The sequence below is a fragment of the Carassius carassius genome, chromosome 14 (genome assembly GCF_963082965.1).
Source record: "Carassius carassius chromosome 14, fCarCar2.1, whole genome shotgun sequence".
Taxonomy (NCBI): domain Eukaryota; kingdom Metazoa; phylum Chordata; class Actinopteri; order Cypriniformes; family Cyprinidae; genus Carassius; species Carassius carassius.
The window spans coordinates 22,572,473-22,597,948 of record NC_081768.1 but is presented as its reverse complement, the minus strand read 5'-3'; the positions used below and the strand labels follow the sequence as shown (position 1 = coordinate 22,597,948).

The following is a 25,476-nucleotide window of genomic DNA, read 5'->3' as shown; positions in this document are numbered from 1 at the left end:
GCGAGTCTTGCTCAATTACCGGTTCTGAGTTCCTGCAGGCTGCATGACAGACAATATACTGGATATATATGACATCCGGCATACTCATGTCAGCGTGTGTGTGTGTGTGTGTGTGTGTATGTAAGCCATATTGGCTCATCCACCATCTGCTGTTGGCCTGTTATGCACAGAACAATGTGGGCCCCTGTTCACATCGTGGCCTATTCTTTTTCTCCGTCCCTCTGATCATCCATGCAGAACCTTGAACCAAATACCTCGACTGCTGACCGGCTGCTCTGCACCCTCTACCTACAGCACCTCACATGCACAATGCAGGTTAGATGTGGGATGCCAATATATTATGCTAAAGCACATGGGCCCACTGCTGGCGCTCAGCGGAGTCCTCCCCAATCCATCATCTGGGCCTCACACGTGGGGAAATCCTTCTTAACACACACCACTAATCACACAGAGACAGCGAGAGGTGGAGGTGTCAGCCATGATGGCAAAATCACCAACCTCTAACAAAGACAGCAATGTTTAGTCTCCAGGAGTAAGAGTTCATGTGAGCGGCCAGACTCTCGGAAGTCACTTTACTATAAACACAACAGCCTGATGCATGGAGAAGGTAAGAGAGTTAAATAGATTGTGTATTGACACTAACATTTTGGCAGAGTGAGTAAATGCGAGTGGTGTTTTAAAAGGACTCTAAAATTGTCAATTCTTCATGCTATTAAAACCGCATGCTGTTGTTTCCTTAGTAGAGCTTAAAAGTAGATTATATTGATCAAAGGTTGCAAATCTCTAAAAAAGACCAAACACAATCACAGTTAACACCAAAACCGCATTGCATGCACTTTTGTAATTCATTTGGTGTGTTTTTGTACTTGACAAACAAAAATAAATAAATAAATAAATAAATAAATGTTTCTTTAACAAATTTCTACTTTGTGTTTCAGTTTTAAAACACAGAAGCAGTACGAATTTGGAACAAGAAGGTGAATAAAAATAGAGTTTTTGGGGGCAACTATTCATTTAAGTCCTTTAATATTATGAATAAATATATAAGTATGTATTAGTATATTCATGAATCATTTAAACTCAAACAAAAGAGGAAAATAAAGTGACTGGCGTCACCTCAAAATAGGAATTTGCTGATTATAATAGTAGTGACTGCTTGTACAATGCTGTTTATAGTGCAAATAAGTAAAAAATGATGTTTTGAGAATAATCTTATAATAGGCCTTTTAGAAGAATAAAGTTGCAAAATTATGAGATTATATTAATAATATTTTGAGAATTAAATCTAAATTATGCATGAAGTAGCATTATGAGATTAAAGTCATACTATTAGAAAGTCCTAAAGATGTAGAAATGTCACTTTATTTTTAATTATTTTAATAGCTTGCAACCAATGTGTAACATTCATTCAACACATTTCTACTTTTGTGTCCAAAGAACATAACAGCATTCGAGTTTGGAACATGATGGTGAATAAACAGTGAATAAACTATTCATTTAAGCCTCTTGAAGATCACTTTGTCCATCAGAAAAGAAAAACACAAGATCATTAGCAGCTGTTGACATTGGCCAGCAAGTGTGCATGAGAGTTTATTTGTGTGTGTGATGGAAGTAAAACTGCAGGTGTTTGTGTATCTTATTTGTCTCTTCTCTTACATCCATTCCATTCCCATGTCACGGATACCCATGAACCCTAGCCAAACATTTTCGACAGTCTGAAACTTATGGCATCAGGTGCCAAAAGACAAAGGTGGTGAGCTGAATATCTGCCTTCCAAGAACAGATGAGCATTATAATGAGACACTGCTATAAATGATTTATATCAAGTGTAATAGGGTGAGCAACAAACACCAACTCAACCTATACTTGGGGTCAAGATTAACAGGGAAAGATTTGCCATCCATCACTTTGATTTGGTTACCTATCGCCAACAAAACCAATATATATATTTTTCATTATCTGTGTACATAGTGTAGCAAAGTCTCCCATTTTCCATCTTTAACTTCAGTTGCAGATTAAGATCAATTACCATGTTCCTGCCACAGTAAGATCAGTAACTGAGAGAAGGCAAACATGGGGATCTAGTGGGTTGGCACATAAAAAGAAAGCCGCAACACACATGTACACAGTCACTTTGTGCTCTAATCCTGGATTACTATAGTGCACTTTGGTTAGTTGATAACACAATCCCCACACTAGCTCACCTGTGACTGTGAAAGACCAAGCTTAAACCCCTCTCTCTTCCCCTGCGGCATTGGTTGGGCTGGGGTACAGTAAGTATAGGGTTGGAGCCTGCAAACATGCTTGATTTTATCTCCAAGCACTCCCTGTTACAACCACTGGCCCCTGATAAAGTCTGGGGAGTCAGTGATGACATAACAGACTTACCTAACTTGCCACAAATAAACATACAACAACACAGTTTTTGAGCTCAGATGAAATGGAAATAACTGGGATAGCCACAAAGTAGGAATTTGGTGTTTGTTAATTAATCATAATCTGCCACTTCATTGATTATAATGGGGTTGATTTTGTTTTTACAGTGCTATTTTAGTACAAATAAGAATAAAAAAAAGTAATTACAAAAATAAAATAAAAAATTACAAGAATAAAGCCATGATGTTTTGAGAATAATCGCATAATAGATATTTTACGAGAAAAATTGCACATTTACAATATATATATATATATATATAAACCTCTTATTATCATTTAAAATTTCTGTTATAAAATCCTAAAGAATACAAAAAAATATTTTATTATTTTTTCTCTTATTAACAATTTTGTGTTTATTAAAAATTGCTTGTGTAATATTGCACTTTATTCTTTAAAGAATTCTTAAAAGTATTGCATTTTTTCTTGTAGAACGCTGCTTAAGACAATATTCTTGAAACATCACAACTTTATTCTCATAAATTTATGATTACTCTTGAAATCAAGATTTTTTTTTTTAATTGCCATTAAATGTACTATAAATTGTGTACTATTTCGTTTTGGTTTGTCTGTTTGATTTACAGTTAGCTTTAGCTAACTAAATCACTGTACTTGGTGAGGACAATATCCGTCCCCTCTTCTGGCCTCCGCCGTTACTGGTTCCAGTTTGAAATTCAGTCGGTTTAAAAGGTGAGTCTATTTTTCCAGCCCAGAACCACCCTTTGGTGGAAACGCCTTTGGCACCAGAATCATGTTAAAGGAAACAGGGCAACAAAGACAAGGCAAAAAGCTCAAAAACCTTGAACAACTTTGAATGTTAAACTAAGCTAAAGTCTAAAGACTGAATATTTATGTGCTGTCTTTAAAAATGTAATTATCCGTAGTCTGATTACACTTTCTTGTCACAGGGGTTACTCATTGTGTGGTTGCATTATGGTACTTATTTGAGGTTTGCTCTAATTTGCTGAGTATCCTGATTTAAGAGAAGGTCATGCTAAATACTATCCAGTCATTATGCTGCCCTTTCATTATTCTATAAATGAAAAGAAAATGTAGTGTACAAAGCATCTAGTGGTCAACAGGGCAGGTTAAGGTCAGCGTTGATGGATCACGTGTATATATGACTAGTCTACTCTGACCACAGCAATCGGGAACAAGGTTCTGACACTGTCCCACGCTTACACACACACCTTTGCCTGACAACCCAGAAAGGGGCCCCTGAATAAAAGCCCTCGGCACTGTAAATAACCCTGTTTATCTTGAGGACATCAAACGGATGCTTCACAGCAAGATGAGCAAACCAACTGGGGCTCTGCTGGGGGAAGGTAGGATAGTAAAGGAGTTGTAGATGATTACAACCCCCTCATTCCTCTGGCCTCTACATGTTTGATCACTCCTTACGGTTCCCCCAACACACAAACTAAGCAGCCACTCACACTCCAGTTTCACAGATGGGAAAGTCATCCCCTAGGGCCCGTAGGGCATCATCAGGTATGTCTTAATAACAGTGGCTTGATTAAGAGCTGCAGCTGAGCTTTGACCTCAGGTACAGCACACAATCACAGTTATACATGCAGACAAATCTGGAGTAAACACAAGTCTTCTCAGGCTAAATGGCACTTACCATAACCAGAACATCAATTAGACATCAAGATCATCACAAAGTTACAAACTGTTTTTGACAAAGACCAGGGTTGTGTCACCTGGAGAAGGCCAATAATAATATAGATTTTTTTAAGAGTAAATTACTTCACTCATAATAGTGGTATAGAATACAGTGGTCTGAATGCAATGCTGAGATCAAATTAAGAAATGGGCGAAAATATGTATAGGGTTACCCTAGTGAAAAATAAATATTCTAAAATGTAACTGAAATACATTAATTATTTCACGTTAAGTATACTACAAATACATTTACATATTTATGTGCTCGATAAAAATACCCTACAATTGTACCTTTGGTATACTAAACTAGTATACTTGCTAAGTTGGGACAACTAATTGTGTACTTAATGCACTTTCATTGTGCGAAAGGAGTGCTGAGGACCAAGAAAAGATATACTGAAGTATATTTGATTGTGCTGAAGTGGAACTATTGCAAGTATACTTCAGGTACACTTTCAATATCTTGCATTTAATCCTCATCAATAGTGTCACTGAAACACATGAAATAAATGTATTTTATATATATATTACTTTTTTACTAGGGTATTCTACAATGATATTTGTATCTGAAAACTATTGCTTTTGCGCAATGCAGCCTCCACACCAATAGATGGCAGTATAAACTCCACCAGTATCAACATCACCATCACACTGGTTGTTTAAGAAAAGAGTCTGTGACACATAAACAACATAAATGTACAGCACCTTTAAGTTTCTCAATTCCAATAAAACTGGTAAACCATCTGTTGGCTGCGTAATAAGTTGAAAAGCTCATTTGTCTAAAGTAAATATTTTGTAAACAAGGCCATTAAAATGCCCTTTGACGAATTGCATGCCCAAGTTTAGCATTAACAAATAGATTTTGTAAACTTCTGTACAATTTGGCAGCAGTCTTATTTTCCTCCTTGAGTATTTTACGTAATTTCCCACAGAGTCTCTTAAAATTCATGCCGGTTGGCAAGATCCAAAGGTCTTATAAAATGAGTAAACGGGCAGATTTCTGGGAAGCCTGAAGCATGTTGACAGCACAGGAGGCTCGTCTGATTCCGCAGCCCGAGAACTCAGTTCTTGTCTGGGATATTGCAATTGATAAGTTTCAGTCATTTTCACAGTGGGGAAGAGAAACAACATGGGTGTGTGAAATGATCACACTCAGGCCACATTTCAACCCTCTGCTGAGCTTGCATCTGTTTTGCTTCTCTGTCGGTTTAACTGTTAATTGAGCTCTGGTGTATTCACTCTCAAACAGACACATACTGGCTGGTCAAAACGCGTCACGTGCCAGTCATAGGTCTCTCAATGCTTTGACTGAAGGTAATTTGAACCCAAAACATCTGAGGCAACTTTTCCCCTTAGTTTCTCCCACTTTCTTTTCCCCCATGCTTTCTTCACCTTTTCCCCATCCGCCTAACCAGGAAGTCAACCAGAGGTCTTGAGCTTCTTGACTTTGGAGTGGAAGTTAAGTCAGTGTCCAGTGTCCCTGTTAAACACATAGACCTCATTTGTGAAATGGCTTTCCAAGAAAAAAAGCAGAAAGAAATTCCTTTGTGGGAGTATTTGAATTCCTTCTTGAATAAAATTCACATAAAAACTGCTTGTAGTTACATATAACCAATGAACCTCCATCAAAGCTAAATGACTTACTACTTTACAATTCAATGAATTTGGAAATCCAATAAACCTTGATCTCAGGAAGCCCATTGCTCATCTTCATCTTGAGAATGTTTTTTGCTTGTTTAAGGGCAGTACATTATTGCAGTGAGAGAAAAATAATATCCTCATCTCCTGAAGCATAAATGAAAATGTCAAGCCATTTCACACACTGTAGCCTTTTGAAATCAGACATTCATATGTGACACGTTTGTTGTATTCTCAGTGTTGCCACAAGGGGCACTAGGCCAATACCCATCATAGGGAAGCAACAAGAGAATCTAGTATAAATGTTTTTAGTTAGCAACCTGAATAATGACACATCTGGTAATGGCGCAAACATTTGAAGGCTGTCGCATCGAGAGTTGAGGCTTTGTACGGAGTTCAAGAATGACAAGCAAGCGTGTCTGCATAAGTAGAATATCTGGCCTAAAGGTTTAAACTGTCCGCTTTACACATTGATTTAAATGGGGAAAGTTTAAATCACCCAATATAATTTTGCTACCTTATAATAAAAATTAAAAAATGCTTTAAAAAGTCAAATAAATTATTTTTTAAACATTTTATCATTTTTAAAACATTTTAAAAAGACAACAATTCTAATATGTTAAATAAATAATGTGTAAAAATAAAAAGGTAAAATACCTATGTGCTCCCCATATGTGCTTCACAGAGTGAGTCTATAAATGTGTTTGAAATTTATGAAAAATGAAATGTTTGAAATGTCATCACTAACTGGTTGTGTTACAAATAAATATATGTAGGCAATTTCATACTTATAAATTGGTAATGTCCCAAGGGTATGCTGATAAAAACATCAAAAACCAAAAGAGGATGATTCTGTCCTCATTTTGACTTGAGGGTAGAATTATTCTTTAATATGTCTTTGCAAATGCTGGAAAAGATGAGTGGAGGAGAGAGGGGGATGAAAGCACAGAGGAGGAGAGGGACTGAGAAAATGGCTGATTTAGGTAAAAAAATACCATAGAGAGATAGAAGGTGACAAAGCTCTCAGACTTGACAGGACAAACAAAGGAAAGGAAATGCTGCCTATCTGTTTAATGGGCCAAATTAGTTCTTAAGTGCTTTACACGGATGGGGGGAGAAAGTTAGGGATTATGGAGCCTGGACATTGGGAACACTGAAGTGGAACTGTAGGGCAAATAAAGTTCACGTAATCAAAAGAAGTACAAAAACAGGTCTGTTGGATTTGTGTAGTGGTGACAATCAAAAGGCTCCAGTGTGCATTCTAATAAGTACGTCACAGGATTATAGGTAATCACCCCTGACTGAAGGGGGTCAGAGGTCAGAGCTCAATGTGAGCCTCCAGGAGTTCCTTTAGCCTGAAACAGAGATTGTTCTGCTGAATTAGCAGCAGTCTTTTGTGGTTATCAACAATCTTAAACCAATGCAACCTTAAGAGCTAGAAAAACATTTGCAAACCTTTAAGCTATATTAAATTCATTGTTACTTTGGTTAAATTTGTCAATGGGTTGGATCAAGTAGAAAAACCATACTTCTTTTTACAGTGTACACTATCAATCAAAAGTTTGGGGTCAGCTTTTTTTATTTATTTAAGAAATCAATACTATTATTTAGCAAGGAGGCATTGAATTGCTAAAAATGACAGTAAAGACTATCTATTTGATCTATTTTGTATAATATTAAACAGCACAAGCATTTTAAACACTGATAATAATAGGAAATGTTTCTGGAGCAGCAAATCAGCATATCAGAATGATTTCTGAAGATCATGTGAAACTGAAGTCTGGAGTAATGATGCTGAAAATTCAGCTTTACCATCACAGGAATGAATTTTACATGAAATATGTTACAATGGAACAGGATTTTAAATCGTAAAAACTGTTCACAATATTAGAAAATAATTCTACACAACAAAATATATAAATAGCTGAGAATACAAATTCGACCACCGCAGTGTGTCCTTTCAACAAAATACACATGTAGATTAAATTCAATTTATGAATCATGTGGAATACATTCGCTAGTAGTAAAAGTCAAATTAACCTCATATTATGACATGCCCTTAAATTAATAACTAATAATTGCTGCCTTCAAGTGACCTAATCCTTTTAAATGCCTCTCAAAAATAATATGCACGTCACTGATCTAATGAGTTCTGGTCTCATATGAAAAGGTGACTGAACTTAAGGAAATGATATAAGCAAGGCTCCAAGGATGATTACCAAATAAGTGCCTGATGTGGACATAAAAGAGAGAGGTAAGTCATCTACGCAAGTCTTTTCATACTGGGCCATCTGTTTTAGTCCTTATTAGCCTAAAAGCAGTGTTGATGCCAAGGGTTTAGTCAGAAGAGGACTGATTTCTTCATTATTTGGGACCAAGCATGCTTGAAAAACTGGAGGATTATGCATGAAGACTCATTTTTATCATTACGAAATTACCTTTTTTACAGTTTTTTTCAAACTGTTCGAAATCCAGAGACCATATAACAGAGATTAAAGGGGTCATATGATGCTGTAAAAAAAAAAAAAAAAAGATCATTATTTTATGTATTTGGTGTAACAGAATATGTTGACGTGTTTTAATGTAAAACAAAAACATTATTTTTCAAATACTGTACATTATTGTAGGTCCTCTATGCCCCACCACTCTCAAACCAGTCGTTTTCTGCAAAGTCCCTCTTTCTGACAAGCGCAGTCTGCTCTGATTGCCCAACTGACCCAGTGCGTTGTGATTGGCCAAAAACCACAAGTACTCGTCAGAAATGTAACGCCCCTTGCCATAATCGTGAGCTTAATCTTTCAAAATAAATGTAAAGATAGTTAATAATGTCCTTTGTTTTACCATCAGTTCAAGCCCCAAAGGGGAACAGAGTGACCTGACAGACACAGTGATGAAGCTTGAATGTGTTTGCAGTACACAAGCCACGGATGTTTAAGACAGTGTGTGACCCAGTTTAAGACTGACTCCACTGTGTGACCCTCCCTCCCTCTCTCTCTCTCCCTCTCTCTCTCTCCCTCTCTCTCTCCCTCTCTCTCTCTCTCTCTCTCTCTCTCTCTCTTTCTTTCTCTCTCTCTCACACACACACACACACACACACACGTGCACACGCACACACACACAATGCGCAAAACTCCACATTTAAACAGTCAATAGCAAATACTTAAACTAATAACAAAACATATTTATAGTAGCTGATTCAGAAGTGCCAGATTGTCGTAGTAAAGTCAGAATTAACTCCTCTAAAGGTTCACGAAACGGTCATCCATAAAATGCATTGAAAGTGAAAGTGAAGTGACATTCAGCCAAGTATGGTGACCCATACTCAGAATTTGTGCTCTGCATTTAACCCATCCGAAATGCACACACACAGAGCAGTGAACACACACACACACACACTGTGAGCACACACCCGGAGCAGTGGGCAGCCATTTATGCTGCGGCGCCCGGGGAGCAGTTGGGGGTTCGATGCCTTGCTCAAGGGCACCTAAGTCGTGGTATTGAGGGTGGAGAGAGAACTGTACATGCACTCCCCCCACCCACAATTCCTGCCGGCCCGGGACTCAAACTCACAACCTTTCGATTGGGAGTCCGACTCTCTAACCATTAGGCCACGACTTCCCGGCTGTTTTGTTGTAAGTAATCTTAACCCTCTGGAGTGTAAGGGTATTTTTGGGGCCTGGAGAAGTTTTGTCATGCCCTGACATTTGTGCTGAATAAAGTGCTTCATTCTTTTTTTCTGAGGAAATTCAAATCTCAAATCCTCAACCACATTACAAATTTTTGGGGTGAATTATGTCTTATTGCTCTCATCGAGAAGCAAACAGTTAAATAAAAAAAAACTTGAACAGTCTCGCTGCATTGTCTTCTGTTATGGGCGTATTCAAGCTGCGCGCTTCAGTTTGAAACATTTGAATCTGAATAGCGCGTTCAGCGCGGGGGCGTGGTCACATTAGAAGACAAGGAAGGGAGACGTGAAAAACGGACATCGCGTTGTTTTCATATGGATTACTTTATCACAGAATATTTGTTTTCAGCAGCACGTTTAGTTTAAAAGTAGACATGTCAAGCTTTCTATAGATATATCTCTCATGTCTCTTTGTTGAGTATTCACTGAGTTACAGTTCATTTTAATGACGTGTTTGTAAATGAAGATCACCGCAAATAAAGGCTGCAGACATCACACCTTGTGTGTTATCTTTATTTTATAAATGCACAAAGTTTTGTTGTTATTATGTCTGTATCCAAAAAAAAGTAGAACCTTTACAGATTCGATTGATGTATTGCTATTATCTGTACGATCAAAACTGAAAGTGTAATTTAAGTTCTTTTCGGGGTTATCAGGAGAAAATGACTCATAACGCGTATATACGTTAATCGACTTCAGAGGGTTAAAGATTCCTAAATGCATCTACTTTTGGAAGGCCAAGTAAAGTGTTTTTGCTTTCGCCTAGACACACACAACATCTCCCTGACATGGCTGCTTCAACACTAACTGCGGTTACTGAAACCACACCTTTCTTTGCGTGAACATTTGGGCGGCATTACGCAAATATTCCCAGATAGTGATGTGGACATGTGTTTGAATGAGCCGTTTTAGGGGAGCGTGGCAGATAAAGAATATCTCTTTGGATTTGAGACTTTAGTCTTTGCAACTTTACAGATCTTCTTTATGTACCAAGAGCTTGTAACACTCCAAAGAGAAAGGAAAAATTTTAATTGCATCATATGACCCCTTTAAAATCTAGCCACAACAATCTTTCAATTTGACGGTGCACGGATTCCTGCTCTGTCACTGCTGATTCTGTTAGTGATATCAGATTTGTAACTGACTTGTCTGATTTGATCCACAGCACAAAAGAAAATAAAACCTGTGCTTTGCATGTTATATACTTTTCGGAAGGTGACTATAATTACTGACAAATCCAAAAAAGCCATGTTTTATGAGTCTGCATATAGTTTTATGCTGATTGTGTCTCTCTTTAAAATCACAATAACTAAACCTGTGTTTCTGTACCAAATGAAATGTTGATATAAAGCAGGCCACTTTCCTGACAATTCTGGGTCATGACCACCAATTCATTCCTTTTAATGTTAATGTAATATACAGAATTTAACACCACATTTATACCATATTTACATGCCTTCAGGGACCATTAACCTCCTCAAATTAACTCAGCACAATTCAAAATGTACATGCATAAGAATATTCTGATATTAACTGCAATTTGGTCATATATAATTCTTAACCAGACTAATCTACAATTATATTTTCTAGTGATCTGAAATAAGATTGGGCCATGTAAAATTCTTATTTAGAAGTCCTACTGTAACCAAATAATCATTACTTATATTACTATTCATTAATATTTTCAAATGCCCAGTAATTCTGCAATTGGGAAAAGGCAATAAAAATAATTAAAAATAATATGCAAACATATGAAAGCATTATATTATCCTATGTGATGCATCATTCTCTTGTGAACATGAATGACAAATATCAGTTGATTAAATTAGTAATGAAGTACTGAAAATGCAGTGCAATAACAAACAAGACATTGTGCAAATTAATGGTAGGCCTATCATTTGACTTGAGCACAGCAAAGTCATAAATATTGTACGAAGGAGTGACTACTTTCTGAATCCCATGTAAAACAAACCTAGCTATATTTGAAGGAGTAAAGGGCTGAGATTTGCCTCTGAGCGGGGGGCCATGCTGGCGACATCCTCTTCTGCTAAGACTTTCAAGCACTTAATTAGTCTTAGACTCTAAAAGGTGACACACGACCTTTAGAAATGTGCTACTACAATTTCAACTACTGTTAAAGCAATAGCCTGAGGAACAAAATAGTCCAATAGGGTTTTTTTTTCTTCTTTCAAATTCAATAAAAACTGTTGTTTTTGGACGTCTGCCCGGAGCTGTTAACATAAGAAGTGAGCGAGCTCCCTTTGAGTGGAATGCACCTTGATGCCCACAGGAAATCTGCTGCGAGTCGCGGGGCCTCAACCCATGATGCCAGCACACACTCAACCTCAGGGGAGTAGGAACATGAATCACACACACACATATGCACACAAACCCCACTGGTTTATGATATCAGACTATCAGACTCCTGGAGTAAATGCAGATCCTGTGTCTGTCTACAATGAAATTTACTGCTTTCCAGTGGTTTAATGATCTGGAACATAATGTAAATACACTTCAGGTTTTGATTTTGCAGTGTTGGCTTTGCTAAGAGTCCTTTTCAATAAAGTTTCAATGTAACATCTATCGTAAGGGACATTGTAGCAGGAACCACATTTTCCAAGATCTGTACTGTACCTTGCCAACAATTCTGACTTACACCAAATAAAGCTATTTAGTCATCATTTTACACTCAATCTTACAAATTTACATTTTACAGTAAATGAACACATATTATTAATAATGTGTATAATAATGAATTATGCAAACCTTTGTGAAATGTAAACATCATTAGTGAATATAAAGCATATTCTTTTCCTATTAAACTAAAACTCCCAGGGAGCAGTTGGGGGTTCGGTGCCTTGCTCAAGGGCACCTCAGTTGTAGTATTGCCAGCCCAAGACTCGAACCCCCAACCCTAGGGTTAGGAGTTAAACTCTCTAACCACTAGGCCATGACTTCCCCAAATATATTATATTATTTATTATTTAAAAATGTAAGCTATGATTATTGTGCAACCAAATGCTGTTTCTTTTCATTTAACTATAAGTGCTCATTTTGATAGGTTGACCAGATGGACCAGTGCCAATGTAACCTTATGTGGCATGACCACAGCCACAGAAATTTTTTCTACATTTTCTCTACAATACTTTTTCAAGCTGCATTTTTAGATATGGTATCTCTTCCAGAAGCTGAGTGTACAGAGTGTTCCACAAGTGTAATTCAGCAGGGGACACAAATACACATGATCTGTTAAAGCAGAAAGATTTATGTTTCCAAACTAAAGCTATTCTTCCAGAGTGTAACTAAACGTACCAATTTTAAAAAAGACCAGTAGAAGTGACCACAACGAGGTTTGCACAGCATTCGATATCATTCCTATGTTCAGCTGGGAGATTGTATCGGTTCAGTTTACTTCAAATTTTTATCACCATCTGCAGAAGTCCTTAAAATTTCTCTCAATCTAAGACCTGTTGGGAAGATGTTTGTGTTTGTTGGTTCATGTCCAAAGAAAATCTAAACCTGCATGAATTTCAGCCTTGTTCGAAATATTTGTGAGAAATCATTCTCATTTGTAAATGGAGACATTATTGTCTGGATTTACTTACTAATATTATTTGAATATGGATATATATATATATATATCCACAGAATGTAAAAGAGCAGACTGATGACATCTGCATGGCTTTAGTGTGTTCAAACAAACCGTTGTTTGTAAACCAAAATCATGCTGAATGTTGCTGTTTGTTTGTCCTAAAGTGTCTATTTTTGGAGTCTTAGTGAATCATTCTTGTATATTCTATACAAGCAGAGAGGGACTGTTGACAATATGACAATTTGCTAAATTGTTTGCACGTTTGGCTTATTTTTTCATTGAGTTATGTGCATAATTCTACGCATCATTATTCAGCCATTATGTAAAGCCATTTCTAGGAAACAATTTTCATACCTCAATGGATTTTTAAATTGAGGGCCATAGCATTGTTTCAACTCAAATAATTCTGCAAGATTTCCAGACAATGTACTTTTTTTTTCATTTAAGACATTCCAACTGTATTTTTATGACAGGCTAAATGGAGTTGGGTTTTGATTACACCTAATTTCACCTTCACAGATTCACTATCATGCATCTGTAGAATCAAAAACTGCTGCTCGTTTTTGGCCAACCACAGAGGAACGACTGCGCATTTCCTCAAACTACTTATTCCCAGAATAACATATTTAACCACTGAATTTTCATAATACATTTTCCTTTGTTTCAAGTGAAGATTCCTCATGTCATCTTTGACTCTAGCCACAAATATTTCTACAAGATTTAAACTGTTTAGAATCAAATATACAATGTGGATATCTTCTGTGAGGACTTCAGGAATAAATATCCAGCAAAACATGTGTTATGTGAAAAACAGACACATTATTCCCGCACTCTCTCTCTCACGTACAAAACCAATTATCAGGTTGTGACAGGTTGTGAATCATTTCAAATTGAACTCAGAAACAGATAAACATCATTTCAAGTTAACATATGCTTCAACAATATAGATAGATTCACACTCTTGAAGAAAGCCAAGTCTGAGTTTTCCTAACGCTGTTACTCTCAAAGTCTCATCCTCTCTCTGTCTGTTTCAGGCATGACTCAAAGAGTACACCTCTCCCAAGTAAAGGCTGCTCTCTGGCAGCTGTGGTGTAAAGTAATCACAGGCGAGGAAACAAGATCCAAAGGCCTTTTTTTTCCTGTCAGCAGACACATCAAGGTGAACTTGGAGCTCCTTAAATAACCAGCAGCACGACCCTTTCACCTGACCCCGCTGTGAGGATCAGAGGAAGCCTCTTGTTTACAAGAGCATTAAGGCATTTTTAACTGCAACTGCTAGAGCGTTTTTTTCCTTTCCTTCTTCTCTTGTGCTGTTCGAGAGATTGTATCAACTGGTTTTATGGTGTACTAGCTAATTTGAGCACTGTGAGGTTGCTTCTAATCTTTCTGTGTATTTCTCTCTCTCTTACCAACACACACCGCAGTGCTCTTTGATCCAGTCCTGAGGGTCTGCATTGGTCTGTCATCAGGCAATGCATTGGGCGTTCTCTGAGTGCCCCGAATGCCATTTGCTGTGTGCACCATATCCCTGTGGGAGCTCTGGAGACGCTCTGACATCTCTGACACTTTGTACCGTATGCAATGCAACAGCCATAATGCAAGAGCATTACACTGTATTCTAACAAGTGTGACACAATAAAGCAACAACTGATAAAAAGTCATTTAATCCCAATGTTTCCGTACCACAAAAACCAATAAGCTGCAAAACATTTTCTATACTTTCTATTTGTGAGGGTAGCTTTGTCTACAAAGAAAACATTTTTGCTTTTTTAGGCAAGACAAACAATTCTGTCTTTAGATTAGCTACTGTTATGACCTGTCAATACTGAAATTTCAAAAATTTCTAAATGCTTTCAAACACTCCCATGTGTATTTGTGTGAGATTTCTTTGAAGAGCATCAAAGATGCTTTAAGGAGCCTCATATCTTGTTTTTGCAGCATTAAGCAGTGTAGCAAATCACAGACATGTCTGTCGAGCATTTGAATGCAATGGCCAATCAGAGGTGTTTACTGCAGATGAACAGGATAAAAAAAACTGTTAGGTTTAGATATGCAAATGAGTTATTATTTTAATTATATATGCATTAATTTGCATACATTTGCATACAAAAATCTAAACACTGGATGACGTCAGTTTAAAAATTCTTGTTTCATTTTTTAGACATATTAAGAGTCAAAAATTTTTACAGAGGGAATTTTGGGTATCTCATTTTTGTCACTCCACAATTCAGAAAATGCTTAGAACGGACAGAAAACGCTATATGTTCACATTTTGGGGGGATTCAAATGTATATAATCAGGCAAATTATACATGAACAAATCCTTCTGTAAAAACCGGCGGACAATCAAACGAAGCTTTAATAATTCAAAATAAACACAAAACAGCGCACCAGCCCCTCACGGACGACTGGTGCGCTCAAATAAAACCAAAACCTGAAATAATGCCCAGGCCTGGTCCTCTCTCGTCCTTCACTGTCGTCGCTCCAGTTTTATATCCTTCCATCTCCTCCGTGGGCCTCGAGACCGGTGGGTCGAACAGGTGTAGCTCATCCCCAATCACTCCACCGGCCTCGCTCCCATGTCCCTCGGCCCCGCCCCACTCGTCACATACCCCCATTGCCCCTCGCAGGCCGGGGGGTACTCCCGAGACTGCGCTCTACTCCCCCCCCCCTCCCTCCGGGGGGGACCGCTCACGGGGACCTGCGGGAATCTGGGGGTAGGACGGACGAGGCGAGAGAAAAGGAGATGGAAGGAGGAGCGACAGAGACGAGAGAGGGGAGAGAGGAGAAAAAAAAAGAAAAAAAAAATCTGGTTCCCAGACGCACCGCTGCTCGGCCCTCCACCAGCTGGGCGATCTCCTCCGCGGTGCCTGGCGGTGGCACTGGACGGCCCTCGGCGGACGGCACGACACTCCTCCGCCGCCCGGTGGACGGCGACGGCTCCTCCGGTTTTGGGCAGCCGGCAGGAGTCCCCCGTTCCCTGCTCCTCCCCGTTCCGGCGGATGGCAGCAGGCTCCGGCCACCTGGCGAACGGCGCAGACTCCTCCGCTCCCTCAGGGACGGCAGCCGCCCCTCCCTATCGTGGGCGGCCGGTAGCGAGCTCGCCCGTCCCCGGCAACTCGCTCCAGCCCACCGCCTCGAGCGTCCATGGCGGCACACTCCTCGCCTGCTCGTTGGCACCGCGGATTCACCACAGCGGCGAGGGATCTTCAGCAGCGCGTCCCTCCTTCTCCCGGGCTTCGGCACCACTGTAATTGTTTAAACCTTCATATTCATCCGGAAGAAGGAGGCGGGAACCGGCGGACAATCGAAATGTAACTTTAATTATTCAAAATAAACACAAAACAGCGCACCAGCCCCTCACGGACGACTGGTGCGCTCAAATAAAACCAAAACCTAAAATAATGCCCAGGCCTGGTCCTCTCTCGTCCTTCACTGTCGTCGCTCCAGTTTTATATCCTTCCATCTCCTCCGTGGGCCTCGAGACCGGTGGGTCGAACAGGTGTAGTTCATCTCCAATCACTCCACCGGCCTCGCTCCCATGTCCCTCGGCCCCGCCCCACTCGTCACATATGTATTGTAATTGAAATATTTTAACACAAATAGATAAAGTGCAATAAAATAAACACTTAACAGTGTCTTTTGGATGTTTTCTTTCCACTAGTCTGAAAAAAGACTTTATAGAGAACCAAAAAGCCCAAAATCTCAAACTTGACAGGTGCAGGTCCCCTTAAGACTCAATTCAATAACGCTCAAAATGTTTTTTTTGTTTAGCACAAGTTAACACTTGCAAACCCTTTCCATCAAACATGAGTTTTGTTGTGTAGTGCAGACAGCTTCATTTATTATAACATAAGTTTTTGTAAGAGTAAGCTTATGCTCAACTTAAGTGACTGACAGCTTATGTAATGACATAGGAGGCACTTATTGCTTGCTATATCTGTATATGATCCATTCAAAATAAGAATAAAAGTCACATTTTCCATGCTGACACATAAGTAAGTACATAAGCATGACTGTCAATGACAAAATGTCAATGACTGGCCTTGTTTCCATTACAGATTTTCACAAAAATGTTTGATATATTATGTGTTGATAAAAAAAAAACTCGGTGGTTTCCATTTTGAGATGTGACCCGTCTCTCCCACAAATTCAGTTGCTTTTATATCTCTGTAATTTCAATGTGATTAAAATGTAGAGATTTTGGCTTACCCTAATGAGAAAATACCCTAGTCATCTCATTAGGGTCTTGAGAATTTCAGAAGATATCACAACAAGGTCTCAAACTGTGCTCAGACTTGCCGAGATACTAAGGTACGGAAGATCCTAAATATTTCTCACCAAATTCTGGCTATACTACGCATCTGCATTTTATAGTACTCCTGCTGTTTGTCAGCAATAGCCTCATTTGTGTCTATTTTTGATTCTACTAAGTCATATTAGGAAAACATTTGAGTTGATAATTAATTGAAGTGTAACTGAGAACTCAATTACCTTCTGAGTAACACACATATTTCCTCTTGGCTGTGTTGAGCATTTTGGGATGATGGAGATGTTAAATATGGCAAATACGTCATACATTAAGTTCCCAGAGTCAAGCTCAGATTACACACGCTAGATATGGCTTCTCTTCGGACCGCATCCAGGTAAACTGCCAAATGTCACTTCCTGCAGCGAAGCTTGGGGCTTTAGAGGCCTCTCACCCTTCCTGTTGTACTCGTGATTAATCCCATGCAATGAAATCCATGGTCCCGCTCTTTATAGCACCCAAAGCAATCCAACAGAGGACCAACAGAGAGGTGTCCGTGATGCACACGTTTAAAGATAGCCCTCTTACTCAATCCCTTACGACCCCTGGTGATACAACTAAAGCCACCCATGATGGTCTGCGGTCGGAATCCAGTCACAAAGACGCTAAATACTTCAGGCAATCAGCTCTTTGGTTTTTCAGAAATGAAAGCAAGGGGGGGGTGTGGTACATAGAAGCCGAGAGGGCGGCCGTCTCTTTCTTTCTCTCTGTTTCCTACTACTTCATCCAAGAAAGTGCCATTCAGCTTCTCAGGAAACAATGTGTGGATTCAAGAGGGTTCTGGGTGCTTGAGCCTGGATTCAATCTAACTGTCATGGGAGTTTTCCTGTACACTGACAAAGCTGTTGGCAGTAAGTGCCTCCAGGATCATTTTTACAAATCTTTGCTAGAACAAAGAGCATCAAATCCTTCAGTATGCCACAATTGTCTACACAGTTCATTCACACATCGAGACGCGTGCATTTGGTTTTCACGTCACCGTGACCCTTCGATACTAGTGAAGAGGCTGGGCAGATAAACACAGCGCTCCAAAAACATTTTTTGGAGCTATAAATCATTGTCGTTATGTATACACTCTACGTTCTTGTTTTCTCTGATGACTAAATAGCGACATTGCTTTAGTCGCTGTTAACAGAACTGTCACACATCCACCCATCTACGATAAGCCATGGATGACATTTTTTTAATAATGTTTATATATACACATCTGTTCAGAAGGTCACAGCTAAACAACACGAACGTTGAAAATGAACCTAAAACACTTATAAACTAGTGCTTAACTGGTTTTATAAAGCGGCGACTCAACAACCTAAAAACTGTTTATCGTACAGAAGTAAACTAAATCAAAGATTGAAATGTACTTAAATATTTTTTTAAGTATTAAAGTCATTTCAGCTGGTTTGTTTTAGTGTTTGGTTTCTAAATGTCTTTTCAATGGTTTCATGCTCTTGGCAGCTAATAAATCATCACACAAAACATTCTGTGGTCACATAAATCATTTTAATCCTCAATGCAAGAGAAAAAAATCAAGGTTTAAATTGTTAATGAAAACATACACCATCAGAGCATTTCTTCTTTAGCAGCATTTCAAGTGAGGGGAATTTACGTAAAGATTTTATAAGATTATCAGTATAAAATATTAAAAAACGGAATGTGACAAATATTTTAATAGCTAAGGTTGCATGATATATTAAAATAAAATTGATTGTATGACCAGTCACTAAACACTGTATCATGAGCTGTAAGCATGTAAATGAACACAGTGCTGCATTTCACTCGAAAACCTTTGTTTACTTTCCAGCAAACTGCCTAAATAAAAGCAAGATGGTTTAATGTTTGAAATTTAGACACAAATATTAATGTACTTTTATACAGTACAGATCAAAAGTTTGGACACACCTTCTCATTCAAAGAGTTTTCTTTATTTTCATGGCTATGAAAATTGTAGAGTCACACTGAAGGCATCAAGGGCTATTTGACCAAGAAGGAGAGTGATGGGGTGCTGCGCCAGATGACCTGGCCTCCACAGTCACCGGACCTGAACCCAATCGAGATGGTTTAGGGGTGAGCTGGACCGCAGACTGAAGGCAAAAGGGCCAACAAGTGCTAAGCATCTCTCGGGGAACTCCTTCAAGACTGTTGGAAGACCATTTCAGGTGACTACCTCTTGAAGCTCATCAAGAGAATGCCAAGAGTGTGCAAAGCAGTAATCAAAGCAAAAGGTGGCTACTTTGAAGAACCTACAATATGACATATTTTCAGTTGTTTCACACTTTTTTGTTATGTATATAATTCCATATATAATTCCACATGTGTTAATTCATAGTTTTGATGCCTTCAGTGTGAATAAAGAAAACTCTTTGAACGAGAAGGTGTGTCCAAACTTTTGGTCTGTACTGTAAATACTTGATTTTTTTTATTACAGGGCAATAGTATTATTACTATACGATGTATTTATTTCTTTGTTTCATATTTTAATATTTATTTAACATTTTTCATATTGTCAATAGTTTTTTATTTATTATTTTTTTCCTCTCATGCATTAAAGGATGGAGAAAGAAAGAAAGAAAGAAAGAAAGAAAGAAAGAAAGAAAGAAAGAAAGAAAGAAAAGAAATGGGGGGAAAAGAAAGGGGGAGGGTTTAAAAGAAAAACATAATTTTGTATTTTTTAAGCAGATGCACACCCCAGTTATTCTAGATTCTAGCTTTCTTCACAGTAAGAATGTGTGGCACTGTTACTACTTTAGTGCTGAAATGTGCAGTGCTGGAGGGAAAACAGTTGCGTGTATGAACCGACGCTGACTTTGTTAATAAAAACAAATCTTAGAGGATTTCCGAGTGAATGAGAATGAGCCAAATGGGTTTTTAAACACGAGTTGAGTGAACTTAACCTCTGAAGCCCCTTGAGATTTGCAAAATCAGAAAAAATAAACTAATTTGGATGTGTCGAAACATTCCCCAAGCCCATATGCCAGCTGGTTTGAGAGCATAGTAGCACTGCAAGAGAAACAGTTTTTTTTTTGTGTATAAAACCACCAGGTACTCTCAGAGACAGTCACACCACACATCATCTTCGCTTAAACATGCCAAGCCAAGAATAATAATATACTGTCCTTGGGCTGAACTGAGCTTGACATTCACATGGCATTCTTTATGAACTTGGAAGAGGAAGCGCTAACTATACGCTAAAGCACTATTTTGTTGATGTGTTCGTACAACTACACCTTTGTGGATAGAAAAGTTATTACGCCTCAGCTGTAGCTCAAACATTAAATCAATGCTATATGTATACAAGCGAGTATGTGTGTTTGATGAAGGAGTCACAGACTATTACCCACCGCTGAGCACTCAAAATAAACAATGGAATGGAAGCCATCTGAACACTGCGTGCTGGAATGATTGACAAGCGGCAGCTGGTGACATGGGGAAAAACATATATGCGGACACTTCCTTACATACACATAGTATTTATACGCATACATAATAAACAACCTGCACAATGTATACAAACTGTACTGTATCTAGAGTCAGTGGACATATTTTATGCTGATATTTTGCCTGGTTTACATCAAATGGTTGGAGACAAACTGTATTGCGAGATCAGACACTCTCCCACGGCACAGCCATTATCTGGGATGCCTGCTGTTAAACGGTCCCAACACCTGGTTCAAAAGTGCCTATCCAAGACATGTTCATCTTAAACTGGTTTCACTACGCTGTCTGAAGTCACTTCCCACTCAGTTAACACAACAATGAATAGTACTGACTAGCCTAATTAACAAGGAGATGTCTGTACCATCTGGGATGGTTCTCAGAGATGTGTAAACACACACACAAACACAACAAACACACACACACACACTTGCATTTGTGGTTAATGGGACTCTCCATAGGCATGTTTTTATATTGTACAAGCTGTATTCTCTATCGCCATTCGCCCTAAACCTAAACCTACTCCTTACAGAAAACTATACTGGCAATTTTTTTTATTTCATAAAACACTGTTTTGTATGTTTTTTTTAAGCCATTTGTTTTACAGGGACACAGGAAATGTCTTCATAAACCATGTTTACGTTGTAGTACCCATGTCATTATACACATCCTCATAAACCATATATACCAGTACACACACACACACACAAGCACAGGCTTGAACACAAGGGGTTGTCTAATGACTGACATCTGGAGTTTCTGTTAGGGAAGCAAGTTAACATGTAGCTGCTAAGCTTCGCAGTTAGTAGAAAAAGTGAAAGGCTATTAGAATTGAAGCCAATTGAATGTGTGTGTGTGTGTGTGTGTGTGTGTGTGTGTGTGTGTGTGTGTGTGTGTGTGTGTGTGTGTGTGTGTGTGTGTGTGTGTGTGTGTGTGTGTGTGTGTGTGTGTGTGTGATTTATTATTATTTAATATTTCAAATTTTGTATTTATTTTCTCTATATACACACACACACACACACACACACACACACAGACACACACAGACACACATATATATTTATATATTTTTTATATTTATATATAAACACAATCTATACCATTTGTATGTAATATTATCTATCTATCTTTATATATATATTTATATATATATATATATATATATATATATATTAGTGCTGTTAAATGACTAATCACGATTAATCGCATCCAAAATAAAAGTTTTTGTTTACATAATATATGAGTGAGTATTTTGTATATTTATTATGTATATAAAAATTCTCACACATACAACTTATATTTTGAAAATATTTACATGTATATACATTTATATATGTATATTATTATATTTTATATTATATATAAATATATTTAATATATAAACATAACATATTTTTCTTAAAATATTCATGCATGTGTTTGTATTTATATATATACATAATAAATATACACAGTATACACTCATATATTATGTAAACTAAAACTTTTATTTTAGATGCGATTAATCGCGATTAATCATTTGACAGTATTAATAAATACATACACAAACACATCTGATTTTTAGATATTTAATATTCTAAAATATTATTCATTGTATAAATTATTTTATATAATTTATCATTATTTAATATTAATTCCACATTTATTTAATATTATATATACACCCAAACATACAATTTAATTTACATTTCAAAAATATGTTTAGATATTTAATAATGAATTTTCTATAATATTTTTCAACTGTATAAATACATTTATTAAATACTTACTATAAATTTTTCTTATATTTAATTTATAAAAAAAATTACAAATGTAACCCCCAAAGAGTTAACATGCCCTGTCAGACATACGGATGTGACTTGTTAGTCGTACTCTGTGAACCTTGTTGACTGTTCCCTGCGCTCAGGAACGGCCAGATGACGCCATCCCAACACTCCGGCTTGCATCACGACCCGCTCAACACAAAGTGAAAGCAACAACTGCCAACAGTGCCTGAAAATACGACTGCACCTGTCACCACAGCAATGCCAGTCCGAGGGCACCAGTGAATGGGTCTGGGAGAGGAGGCTCTTTTCACTCATTTATATTACATGGGAAATAAGATCTAGTTGATCACATCTCTTCACATACCTGCAGACAAAAGACTGTTTCATGGAAGGAAAGCTCAAAAGGCTTAACCGCAACATACATTAAACTGCATATAAGACATGACAGGCGGCGCACACGCATCCGAAATCGCGTACTGTCTGAATAGGTACTACATTTGAATTTGTATTTACTTCACGACCGTTAAAAAAAGCATATACTATGTAGCAAGAATATGGGTAGTACGAATGAAATGAAATGGAATTCGTACGTACTACATCTGCCAAGTTGTTACTGTCACATGACCTACCAGCATCAGTCGCCGTGGCCTCATGGGAAAGTAAAGTGTCCATCGAATGTGCACTTCAGAAGCCGGGTGGAAGAAGTAGGCAGTAGTCGTCTACTTTTCTCGAATTTCGTTTTTCTAATACTATGAATTCAGACATACTACTCGTCTCACATACTGTTTTTCCTCTACTATATTGTAGGGAAGTATGCGATTTCGGACACAACGTATCATAGGTGTGTAGAGATTGATGAGGGGCGAGCTGTGGGTGGATGGGGTTAAATGACGTACCTGGTGGACAGTTGCAGCTGTGAGGTGCATCCCGAGCCGCCCGGAGCTTCGGCAGACGTGCTGCTAATTTCTGGAAATAAACAAACAGGACATTTGAAGTCAGCTGTGCAGAAAATTACCACATTGAATATAAGGTATAATAAAAAATCTACTCTGGTTAGTGTTAGTGTGTAAGTCTTTATTTGTTATCCATGCAAACATTTCCCACACATTCACTGCAGTTTGAACCAAGACTATACAAAAGTTTGGGCTCCTAACATCTGAAGGAAGTTTCTTATGCTCACCAAGTAATGTTGTAAAATATTAATAAAATGTAAAAACACATGAAAACATTATTATTAATATTTAATAAAATATTAAAATTTAAATGCAGTTTGATTCTGTGATGGTAAAGCTGAATTTTCAGCATCATTACTCCAATCTTCTGTGTGATCCTTCACAAAGCATTATAAAATGCTGATTTTCTGCTCAAGAAACATTTCTTATTATTATTAATGCTGAAAAGCTGCTAAAAGCTTTTGTGTGGAAACATTATAATTTAATTCAGGATTTTATTGTTATTTATTTTCTGATGTACAGAAAGTTCAAAAGAACACCATCTATTTGAGATATAAATCTTGTGTAACAATATAAATGTCTTTAATGTAACATCTGATCAATAATGTCATCAAATATGTCCTTGCGGAATAAAAGTATTGATTTTTTTCAGTAAATTTTTTAAACAGCAAAAATTTTGTAGTATAGAAAACACTCTCATGAAAAAAATTTTTTATTAAATAACTTTATAATATAAACATAAAAAAATTACACATTACAACATTTTACAATTAAAATGAAAATATTGGTAAATATATATATATATTTTCTCACTGAAAAGTTATTTTTAAACTGATTTAAGAAGCTTAAGTATATTTGGCAGTCTGACCTTCACCAGGGCACAACTTCTATTGTTTCTGCATACCTTCTGGAGCCGTTCGCTCTATTAGCAGTGAGGGCACTGACAGGTAACATGTTAGTTATTTGATTACAAATGTGTAGGTCACTTTCCAAAACTGAATTGGAAACTGCAGGGTAGTGAAGGTTTCAAAGTGAACACTATTAGTTTGTGCTCTTTAAAAAATGAAATTTCCATAAAAGAGAAATTAAACAGAGCTACTACCGTATTTTTAGCCCAAGCTTACAAAACCGCAGCTATAACAGACATACCCACTGTATGCAGTGCCATTTCACTGGCAGAACAATCATTGACTGGCTACATTTATGACTGAATTATAAAGTTTGTCAGGCATCTGCATTGTGGTACTACAGGTCATTCCTCTCCTCTAATATTGAAACATTGAGGCTAAATAATTCTGAGGCTGCTATCTGACATTTTTCTTACCTCAGTTTATATTAACCATGGATCGTTCCAGGGCTTTATTTGGTTTTTTGCTGGCAAACCCTCTTCCCAGCTGGAGAGGTCTTCACTCAAACCGCTCTCAGACACTACAAGCTATTGTAGAAGTTTTTCCACCCTACTGAACTGGGCAGCTCTACAGTTATTGTAAAACAGAAAGAGCTTATGGAGGTAAAGAAGAAAGGAAAACCTAAAAAAGGCTAAGATTAAAATATACGGTATGTGTGACAGCAGGTTTAACCCACAGACGGTTGTTCCGTGAGCACAGAAGCCATGGAAAATGCATTACAATTTGGAGGGAATCTGTGCTGTGTGTAAACTGCTTTTCCACAGAAGCAATGTCCAGGGATAATCTACACACTACAGGGTTTGCCAGAGCTTTAACTCACGATTTTCCAGTGCCACATTCCCAAATAAAATGTTTCTTTAGAATATATCCTAAGCATTTGCAATTTTTCTTTTTACATCAAACCATGAAAAAGTGCATCCAAAACCCCATTTCACTTAAATATAAGAGTTCACAATAATGCAGTCACATTGAGCAAACAATAACCAGTGATGAAAAGTAAGCATGAAGGGTTACATTGAGGGGAAGCACCTTGAACAAGATCTAAAGCAACAAAGACTTAGCTTTTATTTTGAAGCACATTAAGTTACTGAAGCAT

The 25,476-nt window shown here is 37.7% G+C and overlaps 1 protein-coding gene across 1 annotated transcript in view; it reads right to left on the bottom strand.

Moving 5' to 3' along the window:
• The window catches only part of LOC132157607 (collagen alpha-1(XXV) chain-like), a 42,886-nt gene that overhangs the window by 14,049 nt on the left and 3,361 nt on the right, over positions 1–25,476 (bottom strand). Inside the window, exon 2 of the mRNA XM_059566958.1 lies at positions 23,416–23,485. Coding sequence (XP_059422941.1) covers positions 23,416–23,485 — 70 coding nt within the window. The remainder of the gene's footprint in view (positions 1–23,415; positions 23,486–25,476) is intronic.